Below are 21,464 nucleotides of genomic sequence, written 5' to 3' on the forward strand. Positions count from 1 at the left end.
GCAGGTTCTAGAAAAATGTAATGTTTCTTGGTAACCTACGGTCTTGGACAGGCTAATAGATGCGGAGGCCGAGAGGCGAGATGAAATTAACAGAGGGGTAACTTATAATTCGACTGTTCACTATTGTTACCCAAAAATCGAATTCTGAATTCAACGCGGGCAGATAAAAATAGTAACAGATAAAAACGTAGAAAGAACTGCCAATGGCAGGTGTGAACTGCTCAGAGAGGATTTCCCTGGATACTTTATAATACAATTCCCTCTTTGTTTTATTTGTTCCACTAATCGATAAGTGCACTTATTAGGATGTTCAGTAAAGAAAGCACTTGCCCTTTCTGGACGATGTCGATCAATAACCTCGCTGTGTACATCTCTGGAGACACTGGCGTGGTTCGTTGATTGTAATATCCTCCTTTCTGATTCGTCTATCCCAATGCGACATCCGTGACAGAAAACTCACCATGTTCGACATAGAAAAATACGAATGGTTGGTAAAGAAACGTGAAATAATTTGAAATCATTTCTTTTTGCGCTGAAACTCTCACTTTCTGAATTGGATGCGCTTGTCTTCAGGAGATAGTAGGTTCTAACCTCACGGCCACCAGCCGGTTTAGCGTGATTTCCTATTTTCACACCAGCCAAATGCCTGATGTGTACGCTCATTAAGCCCATGGCCGCTACCTTCATATTCCTAGTTCCTTACTAACTCCGAGACATTCGAAACCAACATGACGACACATAGGAATGAAAATCTCCTATGTCCTATTTAAATAATTCTACAAGAGAAGCAAGAAACAATTTCCTTTAGATTTCAAAGTTACTCTCACGTGGTTTATTGATAATTATATTCCGTAACATCTTTGAAATTTGTATAAACTGCCAAATTAAATAGTTTGTACTTAATACGCCTGTTACTGGACAGTGTTACGAGGTTTCATTATATCTAAATATATTTCCAGAGAATATAGTGTAACCGGCATTACATGTATGGTGGAAAGAATTTATTTTTTACTTTAAAGTATTATTTAATTTAGGTGACACAGCAGCTAATTTGACAACTTGACCTATCATTAGTTATTTTATCAAATAATCTTTAGTACAGACAAGTAAATCTAAAATATTCCATCATTTTCAATGGTCAACGAGCATTTGACAATAAGTTCTGCCTACTCAGATACACGTGGTTTAACTGGTCACTAGAGGGGAGTATAATTCAGTTTCTCTATTTTTCGTCAGTGAGCAATTTTCAATTTTTTGTCCAAATGCCTCAATTTCACAAAAAATCCGACTTCAGAAGTTTCCGTTCTTAGTTATCGATGAGTTAATTTGATATTAAGCAACTAACAAGATATAAATCCGGTTCCATGATATAATATAATTTCTCAATTCAATGGATAGAAGTTTAAATTTTATAAGAATATCTTGCTGTACTTAAGCACATTATATTTTAATGTAAAGAACTGTAGATATTATTATTATTATTATTATTATTATTATTATTATTATTATTATTATTATTATTATTATTATTATTATTATTATTATTCTAGCTTTACATTTTCATTACCGATACGGAGTTGAAATGAACAAGTTTCTACCGTTAATTCGGTACAGAAGTTACATTTCGACGGCGTACTTCTAAAACATCGTATGTCTCAATGCTCTTCCCATTCATTACTATCCTTAAGACTGGTCACGCCTCCCAGCCACGTATAGATATGCAGTCCATCTGAACAATGTTCATTGTGTTCATTTTCCTATGTTTGCGTGTAAAGGAAAATTAACCTTAAATACATTACACTGTAGGAGTGCGTAAATTCGCCATCCAAACAACATCCCTACAATACGGTATGCCAAGATCCATTTTCTTTACACAGCAATATAGGAAAATGAACACAACGAAAATTATTCTAATGGACTGCATATAAATATATGGCTGGGAGGCGTGACCAGTCTTAAGGATTGTAATGGGTACGTAGAGCATTGGGACATACGAGGTTTTAGAAGTAAGCCGTCGATTTCCACATTTTCACGTTTCAACTAGGAATTGCAACTAGATGATGATAGATGTTTCACCTAACGCGTGTAATATCTCTGCTGATGTCAGTTTCTAAGATTTATTCAACATTCGTCTGTAACCCGTACAGGATATAATTAGAGAAAAATCCGCACACTCTAGATTTATTTCAAGTGTGTATATATATATATAAATGCTATTTGTTCGCGGCGTAGACCTAGAGAGATCTTTTGCCCCTACTTGCACCATGTGATATGGACCTGTGTGTAATTGGAATGGAGGAAGTGTAGAGTGTTGAATGTGAGGAAAGGAACGTTAAGGACAACACAAACACCCAGTCCCCAGGCCAGGGATATTAATCATTTACAATCAAAAACCCCTGACCCAGCCGGGAATAGAACCCGGGGCCGCCGGGTTTATTTCAAGTAAATGCAGTCATAATGTTTAACTGCCCTTTCAAAGTGGAAATTTCAACATGTTTTCTATTCCGAGTTGAAGCAACAGAGACAGGAAGTGAGGTTACTATAAAAAATAATGCGAAACCCGACTACTGAAAATCAGTTTTCGCGATTCTACAGTCAGTTGTTCCTGGATTAGCATAATCTGAACTACCATAAAACAGAAATCTCTTTGCCCGATTACTCAGCCATTAACTTTTGGGGCAAAAACAATCCTACTGCAAAACTTTACCTTTAGAGAAAAAATTTAAATACATTCAGTTGTGTACATAAGTCAGCCTTTATTGAGACAAGAGCATATCGATGGCTTTCTTTTAAAACTTCGTTATGTCCCAAAGCGCTTCCTACCAATTATATTCCTTAAGAATGCTCACGTCTTCCAGCCACATATTTATATGCAGTACATCAGAATAATTTTCGTTGTGTTCATTTTCCTATGCTACTGTGTAAAGGAAAATGGACCTTACCATACCGTGTTGTAGGGATGTTGTTTGCATGGCGAATTTACGCACTCATAATGCATTTAAGATTTATTTTCCTTTATACCCCAGCACAGGAAAATGGACACAACGAAAATTATTATGATAAATAAGCGGCTGGGTGGGGGGCCGTGACCAGTCTTAAGGAACATAATGGGTAGGAAGATCATTGGGACATATGAAGTTTTTTATAAGATAGCCATCGATATGAAACATATGAGATCTTAATACTGTATGTTTTTGTCGTATTGAACGATATATGACAATATGTAGCCATAAACCACCAAAACGACGTCGAACCAGGACGGTGGTATTCGACTGACTTACCGATTTAACTGACATGCAGCCTGCTTCCTCTGCTTCTTCTTTCTTGCTTCATGTATGTTACCAAGAGGTGAAACGCCACAGAAGTTCACCTTTCTCGCTTAGAAAAGGATAATTATAAAAGCTACTACTGAACATGTGGAGCAAATAGAGTAATTTAAAAACAGTATGTAGCGGAAATGTTTATTCTCAAAATAAGTCACTTTAAGAGAGAAGAAACCGAGGATGAGAGAGAAACTATGCCGCTGTCACTACGCTCCTATCGAAAACCGAGAAACAGAATAACACGTGATTCACGTACACAGTAACACTATCCCCTTCCCTAAGAACTCAACAGACTCCGGAAGCACGCTCCTAAAAGCCTTGTATCAGTTAACACTAACTAAACATAAGAGATGAAATTTAATTGGTTTCTTCTCTTAAAACAAAGTCTGTATTCTGGGGTGGAGGACCATAAAGTCTACTAAACGAGGGGCGATGATTGATACTTTCATCAACCTGTCTCTGGGAAAATAAATAAATAAACAAATATATAATCATTTAAGTGAAAAGGAACAATAACATAATATTTAACCTAGAATTAGGAGGGATAACGCCAAAATTAAAATTACATTCAATTACTATGAAATGTTCATGCAATCTTCACCGGTACAGCCTCCCGGTCCAACTACAGTAGTGATTCCAACAGTAATGTTAGTTGTGGCAATGGTGGTGGTGGTGGTAGTTGCGCCACTGATGGCTGTGGTGGTGGTGGTTGTTGTATAAAAAACCGATTATTTTGCTGTTGTATGGTATCATCTAAAATATTTCATTCTTTGAATTCCCAAACTATCCTATAAGGACAAAGAATATATAATTATAGCCTATCTAATTCTACATACTTGTGGTGATGATCCTTCATTGATCATCTGCCCCGTGTACTTGGGTTACTAGTGCATGTGAATATTTTGGTCGATAACCGCACGTGTCAACGCGCTACGCCTACGGAGCGACGCTCTGCATCCGGGAGACGCGTAGGTTCGAGCCCCAACGTCGTCTGTCCTGGGAACGGTTTCCTGATGATTTTCCATTTTCACTTCCAGGCAAATGCTGGGACAGTTCTCATTCACAAGCCACAGTCGATTCCTCCCACCTCCTTACTCAGTTTCATTCACCATCATTCATTTCATCTTCGTTAACTCCTCAACTGCGGTTGGCGTCAGGAAAGGCATCCGACCTTAAAACACACCATATCAATTCATCTTATCCCCGACACCGTGTCAAGAAATGGGACTAAGTAAGGGTTAGACATACATACATATTCTGAAAATGTCTTCTGGTTCTATTATGCTTTTAGTGAGGTTGTATTATCTTTGTAACTAAGGGATTATTGACAGATTCGGATTAAGTTCTCAAAACCTAAGAAATATTTTAACTGTTTCCTGTAGCTATATCGTCGGCTTACTTCTAAAACCTCGTATGTTATAATGTTCTTCCTACCCATTATATTCCTTAAGACTGGTCACGCCTCCCAGCCACATATTTATATGCAATCCATCAGAACCTTTTTTGTAGTGTTCATTTTCCTATGCTGTTCTGTAAAGGAAAATGGAACTTACCACACCGTATTGTAGGGATGTTGTTTTCAAGGCGAATTTAAGCACTCCTACAGTTTAATGTATGTAAGGTTCATTTTCCTTTCACTCTTCCACAGGAAAATGAACACAACGAAAATTGTTCTGATGGACTGCACACCCATATGTGGCTGGGAGGCGTGACCAGTCTTAAGGAAGAAAATGGATAGGAAGTGCATTGAGAGATACGATGTTTTAGAAGTAAGCCACCGACATGTTGTATTTAACTTCAAAGTTAGTGAATTTCCAGTTCCTTCCTTGAAGAGATCCCGTCATCGTTGCCAGCTGCAGCAATGTCAACATCAATTTTTTATCTTACAGGAAAGCGTCATGATAGCATTATTTTACTTTGGAGACGTTATGATCACCAACCGTTTAGGTTTATTTCATTTGTATGTAATATCCGGTGTTATTGTGATTTATGGCGTCGTGTGATCGATTAGAAACCATCGGACTACTTTTAAGTATAGTCTTTATGACACTGAAAATGTGGGGGAGAAAATCTAGTCAGTCGAATACACTTTATTATAAACGAATATGTAAGTAATTGACGCTGAATGTACTGGTGTGTTGAATTGGAAATATTGGAGATGAAGGATCGTTTAAGAGTGTCCACGGTTCTGAAATGTCACAAGATATAACTTATTTTGTATGAGAAAATTTCAGAGAATAACTACATTCACACTGACCCCGACCCGTATCTAGAAACGAGACTCTGGGGGTAGACTTACACATACAACTTACAATGAGAGGTAAGAGTGAGGGTCATATTTGGACCACCCAAATTTAGCGACTGAGTCTCTTCTTGGTCTATGACGAAGCAATATGCTAGTATCAATATATTAAAAAACAAATAACTAGGTTACAGTTTCTCCTCACATTTCCGCTTTCGGTTAAGCTTTTCTCTCCCTGTTATCTCCTGATGTTCCCCATTCCATTTTATCCCCTCGGAAAGCTGTCATATGGTGTACTGCTATTTCGTCTCTATAGGCCTACATTCAGTCTGGAGACTAATTAACAAAGCACTTCTTCACTTATTATTCATTCCATGGATAATTATATTTTAGACTCAACGTTAAATGTCGCTATTCAATGTATCACTGCGTATTATGCTCAATTTCTTGGACTACATCCTTATTTTTTAATCCAATTAGCTTGCAAAAAATATGAACTGAATTCCAAAGTTTAACATTTTTCCGCAAGAAGGAAGAATATTCATGGCAACTAAAACTAGTAGGTTTGTAATTTAAGAGAATCGTCATCAAAAACTATCATAATTAAAACAAAAAAGTACATTTGCTCGGTGTGAGAATGGTAGCCCATAGTACACCACCACTTGAATTTGCTTCAATCAGGTGTACAGACGTACAGACATTGTAGTTCGGTCTGTATGAGATTGTTTGACTCTAAAATAATCTACTAATTCAGTTTACAAGGTGTAAGAAAAATTAAGGCAATTCGCACCGTGGATCAATGACCGCATACGTTGTAAGCGACGATTATACTATGTTTATTGTTTTTGTGAACTGATGACAGTTTAATTTGTAATACATGAGCTTTGATTAGACCTACCATTTTCTTATTGTCTACTAGAAGTGTTAGGTACATTACTGTTAAGCGAAGCCATATTTCGCTATAATTTCATTTTCCATTAGATTAATGTGATGGGAATGTATGTCCGAGATAATAGACGGCTTCTTCTCGCTGTAAGCAAAGAAAGATCCATGGTACGAAAGGAGAAGCACATTAGGGTAAGTTTTGGGACAATTTGTACTCCTCAGAAATGACTTTGGATATTCATGTCCTGAGAGATAATTTCTCAAGTATCATATTTCGTGACGAGAATCTTCTTTCTTTCTCTTTAGAAAATTGGAAAATAACATTTTCCCTTCACATTTTGACAATAAGAGATGTAATTTGAACCAACGATGAAAGTTTTTGACCTATCCTGGGTTTAAATTATTATTTGGCACCAGGATACGGAAATATTTGCAGAAATGGTATAAGATAGCTATGTTTACTCAACATCTATGCTAGTTTAGTCATTTCATTTTCACTTCGAGTACAATATTTTACCATTGATGAAAAGTTAGCGAAGCATGTTCTGATTTGTGCCTGGTAGAATCTCAATTTCATTGGTTTATGGCAAACTTTTAAATCAGTTACACCGTATGAGTGGAAGAATAAAATTCAACTATTCCTTTAGTACCTGGAATATCTATTCTGAGTAGTACTGATGACGTTTTGTCTGAATATTTCACTTTCAAGCTATCGACTAGTCTATGGTTGTGCAATGCTGTTAGAAGTACTTCTCAATTACGATGCTCTTGAACAGTGGACGTCCAACATTATATGCCACGTTCTTCCTTCTGGAAATTAAAATTCCTTGTTATCCCTTTATTCTTCCTTCCTTCCTTCCTTCCTTCCTTCCTTCCTTCCTTCCTTCCTTCCTTCGCACTACTCGCACTTTGCACAAAACGCCGCCTTACGAGACCTTCTGTTTGGGCCTAACTACCTAAATAATAATAATAATAATAATAATAATAATAATAATAATAATAATAATAATAATAATAATAAATGAACGAATATGTAATGTATTTCTGCATGATCATAAAACAAAATGATACACGCGACGATGAAAAGAGAAAATTCAAACTTTCACTTACACTAAAACGAAACAATTTCCTTAAGCACACAAACTTTCAACAGTCATATCGTCGGCTTACTTCTAAAACCTCGTATGTTACAATGTTCTTCCTACCCATTATATTCATTAAGACTGGTCATGCCTCCCAGCCACATATTTATATGCAATCCATCAGAACCTTTTTTGTAGTGTTCATTTTCCTATGCTATTATGTAAAGGAAAATGGAACTTAACACACCGTATTGTAGGGATGTTGTTTTCAAGGCGAATTTAAGCACTCCTATAGTTTAATGTATGTAAGGTTCATTTTCCTTTCACAACCCCACAGGAAAATGAACACAACGAAAATTGTTCTGATGGACTGTACATCCATATGTGGCTGGGAGGCGTGACCAGTCCTAAGGAAGAAAATGGATAGGAAGTGCATTGAGAGATACGAGGTTTTAGAAGTAAGCCGTCTATATGTAAAATAATCCTTTATTTGTGTTATCAAAAGTACTGACGATTTAATATTACATCTATCTCGGAAATATTAATGGTTGCATGTAGGTTACAGTACACTGCCCGTAGGTATCACAGGCTTCAAGTAGTCTTTGGTTAAAATATCCAATCTCTTCAGCCGATCCTGGTTATTCACAAGAATGTACGTAAAGCCTAATTTCAGACGATAGTCTTGGTATGTACGTGCTTTGGGTTTGTTTTACACTTAACTTTAATGGTGAGAGCAGAAGCAGAAGTGGAAGATGATCGTACATCGATTAAATTCGTATCTTGTTGTTTATTTATTCGGTATTTTCAATTAGGATCGGCAATCAACGAATCTATTTCACGGGACTGAAGTTTACCAATGGGAACCAGCCACTTATCCATGATTGTGATGTGACATGTATTAATAAGAAGGATTAATTACTCTCACTCAGTGAGGACAATAATCCACCTACACTGTGTTCTGTTCACTGTCTTTGCACTGATTACCAGACTCAGAAAGAAAATTCCCTGTCTGAGTTTACTTTACTGAGAATCTGAGAACAGCAATAACTGTTCACGAAAGAGATTACATTTTTAACATTATATGAAATTTCGATCATAGCCGCGCCTCCTTACGTTAGTCTCCACTGACCACTGCTCTAGAATATATTCTTCATTTTCTCCCATTTTTTCACATTGGTTCACTAGCAAAGTAGTTTTATGACCAAATCTCCACTAGGCTTATTTGATCTTATGTGAATATTATGCATTTCTTGCCGGATAACCTTAATTAAAACATGAACCATCCCTCCTGTTTAAGATATAGCTTCCGAAACTCCTATGTACCTTTAAATAGTATCTCATTTTCTCGTATATGGAAATTTCTTAGCTTCCCTCTTATTTCACAGACTACTGATACTTTTTTCATAATTTTCTATAATTTCTAGTTTATCCATCATTTTAGACCTGAGACTTTATGCCATTTTTACAACTATGATCGTCATATTGTAATGAGATTTCTGGAGCAAGCAGTGTTTTACCATTCTATAGGCTAGTATTTCCTTTCAGTAGATATTCTCGATTCCACCGGTGCGTGTTTTTCTCTGGTTACCTTCAATGTATTGTAAGGAGATAATTAATACACATTGATTCTGAGTAAATGTGTTAGCTGATTGAAATTTTTAATATGTAAATGGCTGCTCCATGCTACAAGACATACACCAACAACAAATAATAATTGATTAAAATTCTGCTTGTTCTTCAGGTTTACTAGATCTTGAAACAGATTTATTCTGGGCATGACACGGTTATTTTTATGACATTATAATTGTTTATTATTCTACCCCGTACATGGGGTTATTGAACATAATTATACTGTACTATTAAGATATATGCCTATTCCTAGTACTAATAAGAATATTTTGCAATAATGTGGTACTTCTGTGTACTTTAGAGGTTGCTAGATTTTAGATGATAATGTTTTAATTTAGGTTAATTGTTTAGTGACATACATGTTAAAATTATTTTAATACCCTTAAGTTATCTATAGTAATAGTTAATAGATAAGTTCAAAACTGTGGCAGGGTGATTAATCTGTTTGGTCCGCTTTTCTCTCCCTCGTCTCGTCTTGCCCGTGCCTGGTCGTCTCCAAAACAGATCTTCATGCACAAGTCTGCAATGCAGATGCACGCCAGAGATGTGGTCCATCGGAGTGAGGTGAAGCCCCACCAATGTCAGCAGTGCCTCAAGTCTTTCTCGTCCAACCATCAGTTGGTCCAGCACATCCGAGTACACACGGGAGAAAAACCCTACAAGTGCTCGTATTGTGACCGCCGCTTCAAACAACTGAGCCACGTGCAGCAGCACACCCGCCTCCACACTGGTAAGTACAATCACTTCTCATCTTATTGAGAGCAGAAAATCTACCTACGTACCTCTTGGTAAGCTTCTTATCGAAAAACCACATCCATATTAGTGAGTCTATATGACTATTTCAAATTACCCTTGCCACACACAGGAGAGACAGCTGATTGTGACGCGCAGTTGCTGGAGAGAAACTACTTGTTTCTTAACCAATCAATGTAAATAGCTCCCTAATATTATGTTACCCTTACCACACACTTGGTTGTTAATAGCTATGGCACTGAGACACTCCCGCCTTCTTGACCATTGAATGTAAATAACTCCTTAATATTAAGTTACCTTTGCCACATACTTGGCTGTCCGTAGCTAAGATTCTGACGCACTCCCACCTTCTTAACAAGCGAATGTAAATTACTCCTTAATATTAAGTTACCGTTACCGCACACTTCGCTGTTTACAGCTGAGACGCCACTGCTGCGCCGCTTTCCTACCAGGAAGTGTATATAGTTCTTTAATGGTAAGTTACCCTTACCACATGCTTCACTTTGCACAGCTGAGATACGGAGAAACAACTTTCTTCTTACCAAGGAATGTATATTATATTAAGTTACCCTTACCGCACACTTGCAGTTCGTTGCTGAAACATGAGACAGAGCCTTCTTTTACCAATTAGTGGATTTAGCTCTTTACTATTAAGTTACCCTCAAGGCACAATTCACTGTTTTTAGATGAGACGCAAAGACACAGCCGCTTCTTTTTCTGCCGAGGAGTGTACATAGCTCTTTGTTATTAAGTAACCATTGCCGCACACTTCGCTGTTCCCAGTTAAGACATGGGAACATAGACGCCAATGAACGCGTATCTTCGCTGCACCGGAAAAAGCTCGTATCCCACAATGCCCTCCCTATCCATTATTGTCCTTAAGACTGGTCACGCCTCCCAGCCACATATGGACATGCACTCCCTCATCAGAATAATTTTCGTTGTGTTCACTTTCCTATGATAACGGGCTAACGAAAATGAAAATTAAATGCATTATACCGTAGGAGTGCGTAAACGCGTCATGCAAACATACATTCCTACAGCGCGGTGCAGTAAGGTTCAATTTCCTTTACAGAGTGGCATACTTAAATGAACATAACGAAAATTGTTCTCATGGACTGCATAGCCATATGTGGCTGGGAGGCATGACCAGTTTTAAGGAGAATAATGGATAGGCAGGGCATTGTGGGATACGAAGTTTTTCCAGTGCAGTGAAGATATAATTTACTTTATCTATACCAGTTTTTGTCCTGAATCAACGAGAGATAGTCTCCATATCATATCCTTAACATTACCTTTGTCGCTGTCTTCAGAAAGATCAGCATTACGGTGGCTCTCTTTTAAAACCTCGTATGTCCAATGCTCTTCCTACCCATTATAATCCTTAAGACTGTTCACGTCTCCCAGCCGCATATTTATATGCAGTCCCGTCAAAATAATTTTCGTTGTGTTCATTTTCCTATGTTAATATGTAAAGGAAAATGGACCTTACCATACCATATTTTAGGGATGTTGTTTGCATGGCGAATTTACCCATTCCTACAGTATAATGTATTTAAGGTTCATTTTCCTTTACACATCGGGATAGGAAAATGAAAACAACGAAAAATGTTCTGATGGAATGCATATACATATGTGGTTGGCAGGTGTGACCAGTCTTAAGGGATATAATGGGTAGGAAGAGCATTGGGACATACGGGGTTTTAAAACAAAGCCAATGATTAGTCGGATTAGTTTCTGTCGACTTGCGTCGTCAGTAGAGGCCATATTAATAAATTCTTAATTGAACCAAAGGAATAAAAATAAACATAGCAATCCGTTGTGCGACATTGTATTTTGAAACGTACTGGATGCTCCTCTTTTTTATTTAACGGTATGGATTGAGAAATCGTTAGATGGCCCGATATGAAGCCAAACGTCAAACGGTGTTGTTCCCTGGTCAGTGATCAACATGTTCCTTCTTTCTCTGCACGTTGGTTCATAAATTGCTTGTTGTAGGACTCTCAAGGGTTTGGCGATGTCTCGTAGCTGTTTTATGGTAAAGAATGCGGCGACTTGTGATACTTGCTTTCATATTCGTATGTTATTTTTTATACCAGACGTACGCTTGCAATGTTTTGTCCTGTCCGCATTTGAAGTTAAATTTAAAAGGGATATGGGGGCATCACAATAAACTGAACATGCGTTCTTCGATAAGTCAGGAGATGTGCAGCAAGTCAATTACCTCTTAATATTGTTCATGAATATGGCTTTGCAGATTGCATTCCTTGTAGGCCCACTAATACCATCTTATTATAAACAAATATGTCGTAATACCTTGACGTTTGGTGAGCGCCAATTGTGAGAAAATACGACGCCGTCACGTAGTCCCCCCCTCTCTCAGAACTAGGGTATGTTAAACTATTTATCAGAAACTGTAACACCTATGCACAAATTCAACCTGTCTAAATGTTAAACTCTGCAGTGACGAACGATATATTGAAACCGAATAAAACCCTTCAAAAATATCGCTTGCTTGTCCAATTATATTATATTCATGAAAAGCTCTCAGTGGAACTCTGTATGAGTATCTCGTTCATTTAAATTTATTATAATTGTGCTATAATTGAAATAAGGTCATATGAAAATACAGTATACGGTACGTTTACACAATGGAATAAACAAAAGACCTTAATATTTATAAAAAATAGTCTAAGGTATAGACCATTTCGTGTAGAAATATGATGTCTGCGTGTGTATACGCAGGAAACCGTCGAATATGGGGAACTCAACCACTCGTGATTCTTGAATTTCTGTTATTAGAGTGTGCTCCTGCTGACTATGGAATGCAGTAAAGCATACTTGAACATCGAGATTTTTAGCTCATTTTGTGATCTTTTGTAACTTCGTGTTGCTGCCAACGAACGTCCGGTTGGTTAGGCTGGTATTATGGCTCTTACGCTGCTGGGAAGGTTTCACTTTTATGACTGGAGAGTACGATACATTTCTTTCACCTTGCATAGTAGTTTCCTGGTGTCCTCTATAAGAATACTTGCGTATAAAAGATGTCCATTAAATTACTACGATAATGGGGATCTACAAAGATTGATCGAATAAATCTTTAAAATAAGATTTTTAAAATGATTCCCGTGGTAATTTTGCCAAAAGAGTAAAATCATTCACGGATTTATGTTTACTTTCACTAATAAATATCACGCGATCGCTAGATTATTGAGAAATTTCACGTTAATCTGGATGAAGTACCTTTTGGAAGGTCGTAGTGTTCATCGCATCTTTTTTTAATTACTCTTGACGATGTCAACAGTCTTTGATCCGTTTCTTAACTTTAGAAACACTGCGTATTTATGCCATGAAAGGATATGCTTCTTCGTTTACTACCCTTGAGTTAGCTGCACTGTAAACAAAATAACTTACTACAACCGCATAACTATCAGGAAGGTGTTGGGTGTACGTCACAGAGGCCTGTTTGGTACAGTGAGTCGCTACTTTCTCTTCCAAACGAATATATTTCTTGAAACACACAATTTGACGACCTACACAGTAATGATTAAATCTTGGGCGACGCTCTGAAAGCATCCAAAAATATTCTCAATGACGCATATTATTACTTCTTCTTTCAACTTATCCCAGTTATGTCTGCGGTCGCTGCAGCCTGCTAGGCTCCTTTTTTCTGCCGGTGATTTAATGCTGGATGTCCCTTCTGACTCCACGTGAAACTTGAGATGAAAATATGAACCCAGGATCGATCTGCATTCGAGACTCATCCTTCCGGGTGGGAAGCCAGCTGCTATTCTCAATGACAAATGTTTTAACATAAATACCTTCAACATCCCGACACCGCTGTAACCATGGCAAGTAGTGTTCATCATCTCTGTAGTGTTAGCTATCAGAACGTAAGCTCTTTGTTACATGTTTAACTCACTCTCACGTCTTCTAAGCCAAGAAAATCCACTATTCTACGCCTTTCGCTAAAGCAGAGACAAACATAGCGTGCTTTTAAAAAATGTACTGTCAGTGAAATGAAATGTCGTATGGCTTTTAGTGCCGGGATATCCCAGGACGGGTTCGGCTCGCCAGGTGCAGGTCTTTCTATTCGAACGCTGTAGGCGACCTACGCGTCGTGATGAGGATGAAATGATGATGAAGACAACACATACACCCAGCCCCCGGGCCATTGGAATCAACCAATTAAGGTTAAAATCCCCGACCCGGCCGGGAATCGAACCCGGGACCCTCTGAATACTGTCAGTGATTTAAGTGATTTGCTTATTTTTGTGGTATGCAGGCCTGCTGCAGAAATGTGTGTATGATTCCAGCCTACAGTATAATTCATGTAAGATTCATTTTCCTGTACACACAGGCATAGGAATGTGAACACAAGGACAATTGTTCTGATGGACTGCATATCCGTACGTGGCTGAGAGGCGTGACCAGTCTTAAGGAAAATAATGTTTAGAGGAAGTACATCGACAGTTACCCGGTTTTTCACAATCGTTACAGATATGTAAATGAAAATGGACCTTACTATACAGTCTTATAGGGATGTTGTTTGCATGGCGAATTTACGCATTCCTACAGTATAATGTAGGCCTGATTAAGGTTCATTTTCCTTTACACATTAGCATGAGAAAATGAATAGAAATAAAATTATTCTGATGGACTGCATATAAATAAGTGGCTGGGAGGCGTGACCAGTCTTAAAGAATATCGTCGCTGCCGGGACAAAACCTCCTATGTGAAATATTTTAACTTAGAACTTTGGCCGGTAAGGTTCTGTCACCTAAGGTGCAATATTGTGTGAATGCTGTCAAGGTATTCTCGCGCATCATAATGTATGTGCTGCGGGTCAGTATATCTCCAAAAATATTATAGGATAGGAAGAGCATTGGGACATACGAGGTTTTAAAAGAAAGCCATATTAATGTACAAGTCTTTTAGTCACTTTAGGCCCATCTTCAATGATAAGTGCGTTATGCCACGCTTCTCTAGAGGTCGGGAAAGACATAATTGAAGAGTTAGGTCACCGAGCCACGGTGATTTTAAGTGTCTCTTCGTAATGTGATTTATCCTTAGTTACTCCAAACAAAGGTTAAGGTAGGCATTAATTTCTGGGTCTCGGAACACCTACAGCATCGGTCGAAAGTTTTGGACCACATTTAAAAAAAACAGGAAATGTCATATAGAACCTAAAATTGTGCTACTAGACCTCTGTATTTTTTTGTTCCTGAGCTTTCGCATCTAATATGATATACGTCGCCTGATTTCATTGAGTTAGGCCAAGTATTGTAGAAGTTTTACATTTTAAACTGTTGCAAGGTCACATCAGAAAGTCAATTTTTTTTTTAAATATTGCGTAGCCTACTATATACTGTAATTGGTTTCGTGTATCGCCACCAAAATTCTTTTGTAGACTTAGCAATAGGTGGGGGTCATTTTAGTATAAATATAAAAATTCCGAAAAAATGCGGCACGGATTTTTGTGCGTTTATTTTATTTTTTCAAACCAGCACTAAGATGATCAGTTCTTCTTTATTCTTGTTAGGTCTCAAGTGTGAGCTGTCGGCATCAGAAATGTGTTCTTGGAGGCCATCTGCAGAGTGCAAGTGAAACTATCAGGGCAGGTAAGTCTGATGCCGATAGCTCGCCCCGAGACCTTGGGCCATACATGACAAAGACAAAGAAAAATTAGCCATCTTGGCGTTGCTTCGAACAAAAATAAAACACGCAAAAAAAATGGTGCCCCATATTTCGAAATTTTTATATTTATATCAAAATGGCCCCCACCTATTGCTAAGTCTACAAAAAAATCTTGGTGGAGATACTTGCAACTACTTAGAGTGTACAATACATTATATTATCAACATTTTTGATTTCTTGGTGTGACCTTCCAGGAGTTAAAATTTTGTAACTTCTACAATTCTTAGACTAACTCAATGAAATCAGGCGACATATATACTATAGGATGTGAGAACTCAAGAAGAAAATTACAGAGGTCAAGTGGCACAATTTTGGGTTCTAGATGACATTTCGTGATTTCTTTATGTGGTTCTAAACATTTGACGGTACTGTAAACCAATCCTAAACGAAAAGGAAATATAATTACATCAGTTAAAAGATAGTCATGCATGTTATCACATCTTTACATACACAAATGTACGGGGCTGATATCCTGTAGCCACAGAATTGAATCTACAACAACATAGCTATTTTTAAATTTTCGACGGATAAGGACAGAAGCTGCTATAATTTTATGAAGACAATTTTATGTTGATAATGTGGGTTTTTCTTAGCCAGTAGCGACTGATCTATTTGAACAGCCCTACATCCGTATAATTCTGTGTTACCTTCTATTTCCACGAGGAGATCTGTCGCTATATTCATAGGACGTTACTCCTGCAGCTGTAGGCCTATAATATACCCATTGTCAAAGTTGCCATCATCAGTGAACCAGGCGATATTAAAATTAATGCAAAGAATAGTGGGTATATAATGAACTCAGGACACTTGGTACACTTGAGAATTAATTCCATGCTGACAGAACTATTAGAGAGATTCTCACTTTAGTTGCACCATGGAATATAAAAATTACGAGCTATAGCCTATATTTAACATATTATTTTAGAATCAACTTGATGTTATGTATTCGTCAGTGTCTGATGTTGAGTATGCACATGCTTTTAAGTGGCAGGTTGTCATCGGATGCGAATACATCTGTGATACTTTGGGAGCCGCAGTTTTCCTAAAATAAACAGAAAATATAAAAATTAATCAGGCAAAAATATTTGTCAATAGGAAAGAATTACGCATTTACTTAAGAGAGCAATTTGCTATAACTGAGCGTGTGATTTCAAAGATGGCTTGCTGTCAATGGGAGGGTGCGAGTTCGAATCCCGCCCATGCGGAGCGTCCCCTCTCTGCCACATAGCTTAGAGTGGGAGAAGGGGTATCGAGGAGGGGGTTGGTGCAAACAATAACATCCGCTGGACCAACATGGCCGACCATGCTGATGACTCCTAGAGCCAATCACAATGATTCTGATGATGTCAATGACGTCCAACCAATGCGAATGATTTCAATTTTTCCCCGTATAACCCGTGGTTGTGCTATGTTTCTCTCTCTATACATCAATTCCCTTCGCTTGCGCTATCCTTTACGCACATTATTACGTTTTAGCAATCGAACCCAGTACCACACCACGGAGTCCGACCGGGATACTAATAGCATATAACTCCTCCCACAAAACACCATACTTCTATTCACAGAAAAATAACTCAATGTACATCCTAAAAAATCTATATAAATGATGAAATGGCCAGTGATGGCTGGGGAAGAAGCATTTGAATTATATTGGCATATGGCTCTCCAATAGAATGATTATTATTATTATTATTATTATTATTATTATTATTATTATTATTATTATTATTATTATTATTATTATTATTATTATTATTATCATTTACTCGTCTACAAGAAAGTAATATGGTGCAGTATAACTAAATTCAATAAATGTTGCGATCAATACAACCCATCAGTTCGACCCGTGTACAGAAGGTATCCCCGCAGTATCTTCACGAATATAGGTTTGTTTCACATAATTTAGCCTACTATTGTTCTTAATGACTTAACCACGAAAACAGACTGTCTCAAAAATATAGAAACACTCACCGGTTGTATACTGTGTTGGTTAACTACTCAGGCTGTTTTTATTTTTACTTTTCCCTCAAAATTGTCATCATCACGGTTAAGAATTATATCAGTTGTAATGTATTTATTCTTGAAGGAGTTAATTCGATTATGATACTTTTCGATATATAGCACTCTCATATCTCCTCTGTATGGTCAGTGGAATCGGCAGGATTTGCTTTATCAAGTCTGCAATACCAGTAAAACGTACCATTTCCTCAAATTCATTCAGAAAGCTGAAAATTGATAGTGGTCAACAGTAGGCTGCAGATGATGCTCACCCGCCAAGCCTCTATAAATAACGATGACTGTCTTAGGTTGCAAAACAATTCAGATAATAATAATAATAATAATAATAATAATAATAATAATAATAATAATAATAATAATAATAAAATAATAATAATAATAATAATAATAATAATAATAATAATCAATGTCCCACTCAAGTCGCCCTGGTGTGGTTATTTCAGATATAATAATAATAATAATAATAATAATAATAATAATAATAATAATAATAATAATAATAATAATAATAATAATAATAATAATAGACCCCGAGGTGCCGAAATTGTTTCCAGCAGGAATTATTTTTCCTGCCGGTGTATCTATCGACACGAGGCTGATGTTTTTGAGAACCTTCATATAACACCAGACAGATTTGGAATCGAACCCGTCAAATAAGGATCAGAAAGCCATCACTCTACCGTCTGAACCACTCAACCCGGCCCAGACATAATGTTAGTCAACATTATTTTCAGGATACTGACGGTACGATTGACTTCCTTCTGAGGCAGACGTCATCAAGTTGATTTTCTAAGACTTTCTGTTCAGTGAGATCGATTGTTCCAGTAGGTCTACATTTTCTGGCACGACAAAATAACAATGATTTCAATTTTTTCCCCGTACAACCCGTGATTGTGCTGTGTTTCTCTCTATATACAGCCCTTGCGTTATCCTTAACGCAAATTATTACGTTTTAGCAATCGAACCCATTATTGCTTATTATTTTAATGCTGCTCATCAGTCACGTGTTATGCATTTACTTACGGGCCTACTTTTCAATCTCCGAGAAATAAGAGTTGCGGGTCAGTATCTGCAAACATCCTAGGCGATTAGTGATCACTTGTGTATTATATCACTGTATAAGATTGGATTTTCTAGACATTTTCTCGACAGTAGCTAGGACTGGTTTTACATCGTCATTATCGATTGTTTAGAATGACTGAGTATTAAGAAATTTGTATAAATATACAGTATACCACTGCATTTCCACACCAACGCTTTATGCTATCAACTTTTAGGATCACGTTTGATATCTTCAGTCATAAAATCACTTCCTTTTTACCGAATTGCTGACTTATTTTTGCAGAATTAATGTCCCTATTCCTGCTTCTGTTTGGCAATGAACATATATTTTTAACAATGGTGAGATTAAAATATCCATCAAAACAAATTAATTTTCCAGCGAGAATATACACTTTTGAAAATCTACAAAATTCATTTTACTTTAACGACTCTAAATTTTCTAGCCTACTGTAAAACTATTCCAAAATCCTCCACACCTTATCGTTACTAAAAAACCACAATACAGCCTATACTCACCTTTACTCTCAGCTCCATGGCTAAATGGTTAGCGTGCTGGTCTTTGGTCACAGAGGCACCGGGTTCGACTCCAGGCAGGGTCGGGAATTTTAAGCATAATTGGTTAATTCTCCTGGCACGGGGACTGGGTGTATGTGCCGTCTTCAACATAATTTCATCCTCATCACGACGCGCAGGTCACCTCCGGGGGTCATATCAAATGACCTGCACCAGGCCTCTCCGGAGCCACACGCCATTTCATTTTTTATCACCTTTACTATCATAGAATTATAGACATTAAATAGCTTACAATAATCGTTTTGACTTACAAGATATGACATTTTTAAACAAAATAGCATTTAACTGCACAAAAATATTACAAAAAGCGTTAAAAATGATTAAATGTGTAATAATCTTACAACTAATAATCTGAAGTATGTGTGAAAATTTTTTACCGGGTATAAAAATGGAAGAAAATATATCTTTTCTTTCTGTTCATTTTCAGTTTTGCAAATAATCTCCCATTCTTGCAATTTAAGGAATAAATTATTATACTCAATCAAAATAAAGGACGAATATTTTTGTACTCTTTGGCAACCTATTATCACAGTGGTGCCAGATTTCGTTATTTGGACCTTTAAATTTTCCTTTTTACTCACAATCTAAGAATACAAAAACACTTTACCACACAGAGCCAATCCCAGCTACTTTTATTCCAGCAGTCTTAATCCTCACATCATAAGAAATAGAATCCAAAATAGGAAGGAGAGTTGTTGTAGAAGATTCATAGAGGAGAAGGGAAGCATGAATATACAGGGGTGTAAGCCTAAATGTACGATTAAAAGTATTCTTATGAATTTTGCGCCCTTGATTTTAAAATGTTTAAAGGTGCATGCTATATTGTAAATTGCCAGGAATAACGAAATTGTCTAGTGATCACTCGTCAGACGTTTGTCAAAACTGGGTTGCTTTTCACATAATAGGCTATTAAACCCCTGATATGTACGATTTAAAAAAAATAGATCTACCTAGAGGAGTGTCCTATCCAGGTCATAACTAGTTTGAATCGTTGGTCTGAAGTCGTAAGTTGTGCAATTACTGCAATTGCTTTTGCAAGTGACAGCGTAAGCTAATCTCAGAATCTCTCACCGATATAGTAAATACATTGTGATAGAGCGCAAATGTTTTGAACATCACGTAATATGTGTGTTATCGGTGTGGGAATAATATATATGGTTCGTAGGATGTTTGAATAAAACGAGAGAGCAGGGCATGAGATGAAAGATATGAAATGATGAAGTACAGAGACACAAAAAAATATTCTTCTCTACTCTTTCGGTTGACCTCTCTTATGAGGGAAACAGTCTTTCACTGCAAAATTAATCGTTTCTCATTCTTCACAATTCAAAAGAGTAGGAGTGTAACGGAGAAGGGATGGGGAGAGAAGGCAGGAGTTAAAAATTATGAAAGAATGGAAGAAGAAAAGTTTAAATTCATTTTAGTTTTGGATCGTTGCCTTCATTTATACGATGTTCTTTCTTCTTCCTAGTTTTGTTAGCCTCACCGTGATTCCCGATACGGTCTCACATTTCTTTGTAATTCTTTTATTCCGACTTCGTGCTTGGCTCATTCGTGAAATGTCGCAGTCTGATCCCCTTCTTCCTGTTTTCAGGAACATTAGTATGCACATATCTTGGAGCGCATCTTAAGGACATTGACTACTATATCGTCGCTTCACCGGTAAAAGGTTGTAATCCACAAAGCTCTTCCTATCGATTATTCTCCTTAATACTGGTCACGCCTCCCAGCCACATATGGATATGCAGTCCATCAGAACAATGTCCGTTGTGTTCGTTTTCCTATGCCGACGAGTAACCGAAAATGAACCTAACATCCATTATACAATAGGAGTGCGTAAATACGTAATGCAAGCATACATTCGTATAGTACGGTACAGTAAGGTTAATTTTCCTTTACACATGGGCATAGGAAAATGAACACAACAAAACTTGTTCTGATGGACTGCATAACCGTATGTGGCTGGGGAGCGTGACCAGTCTTAAGGAGAATAATCGATAGGAAGAGCTTTGTGGATTACAACCTTTTACCGGTGAAGCGACGATATATTTTCAAAGATAAATCATCTATGCTTTAAAACGTAGAAATCGTCGGCTTACTTCTAAAACCTCGTATGTTACAATGTTCTTCCTACCCATTATATTCCTTAAGACTGGTCACGGCTCCCAGCCACGTATTTCTATGCAATCCATCAGAACA

At 37.3% G+C, this 21,464-nt stretch overlaps 1 protein-coding gene across 1 annotated transcript in view; it reads left to right on the forward strand.

Annotated features, from left to right (window-relative positions):
• Positions 1-21,464, forward strand: part of LOC136863040 (uncharacterized) — a 361,925-nt gene that overhangs the window by 156,856 nt on the left and 183,605 nt on the right. Inside the window, exon 3 of the mRNA XM_067139358.2 lies at positions 9,666-9,891. Within this exon, the coding sequence (XP_066995459.1) occupies positions 9,666-9,891 (226 nt within the window). The remainder of the gene's footprint in view (positions 1-9,665; positions 9,892-21,464) is intronic.

Source organism: Anabrus simplex, chromosome 2 (genome assembly GCF_040414725.1).
Source record: "Anabrus simplex isolate iqAnaSimp1 chromosome 2, ASM4041472v1, whole genome shotgun sequence".
In the NCBI taxonomy this organism is placed as follows: Eukaryota; Metazoa; Arthropoda; class Insecta; order Orthoptera; family Tettigoniidae; genus Anabrus; species Anabrus simplex.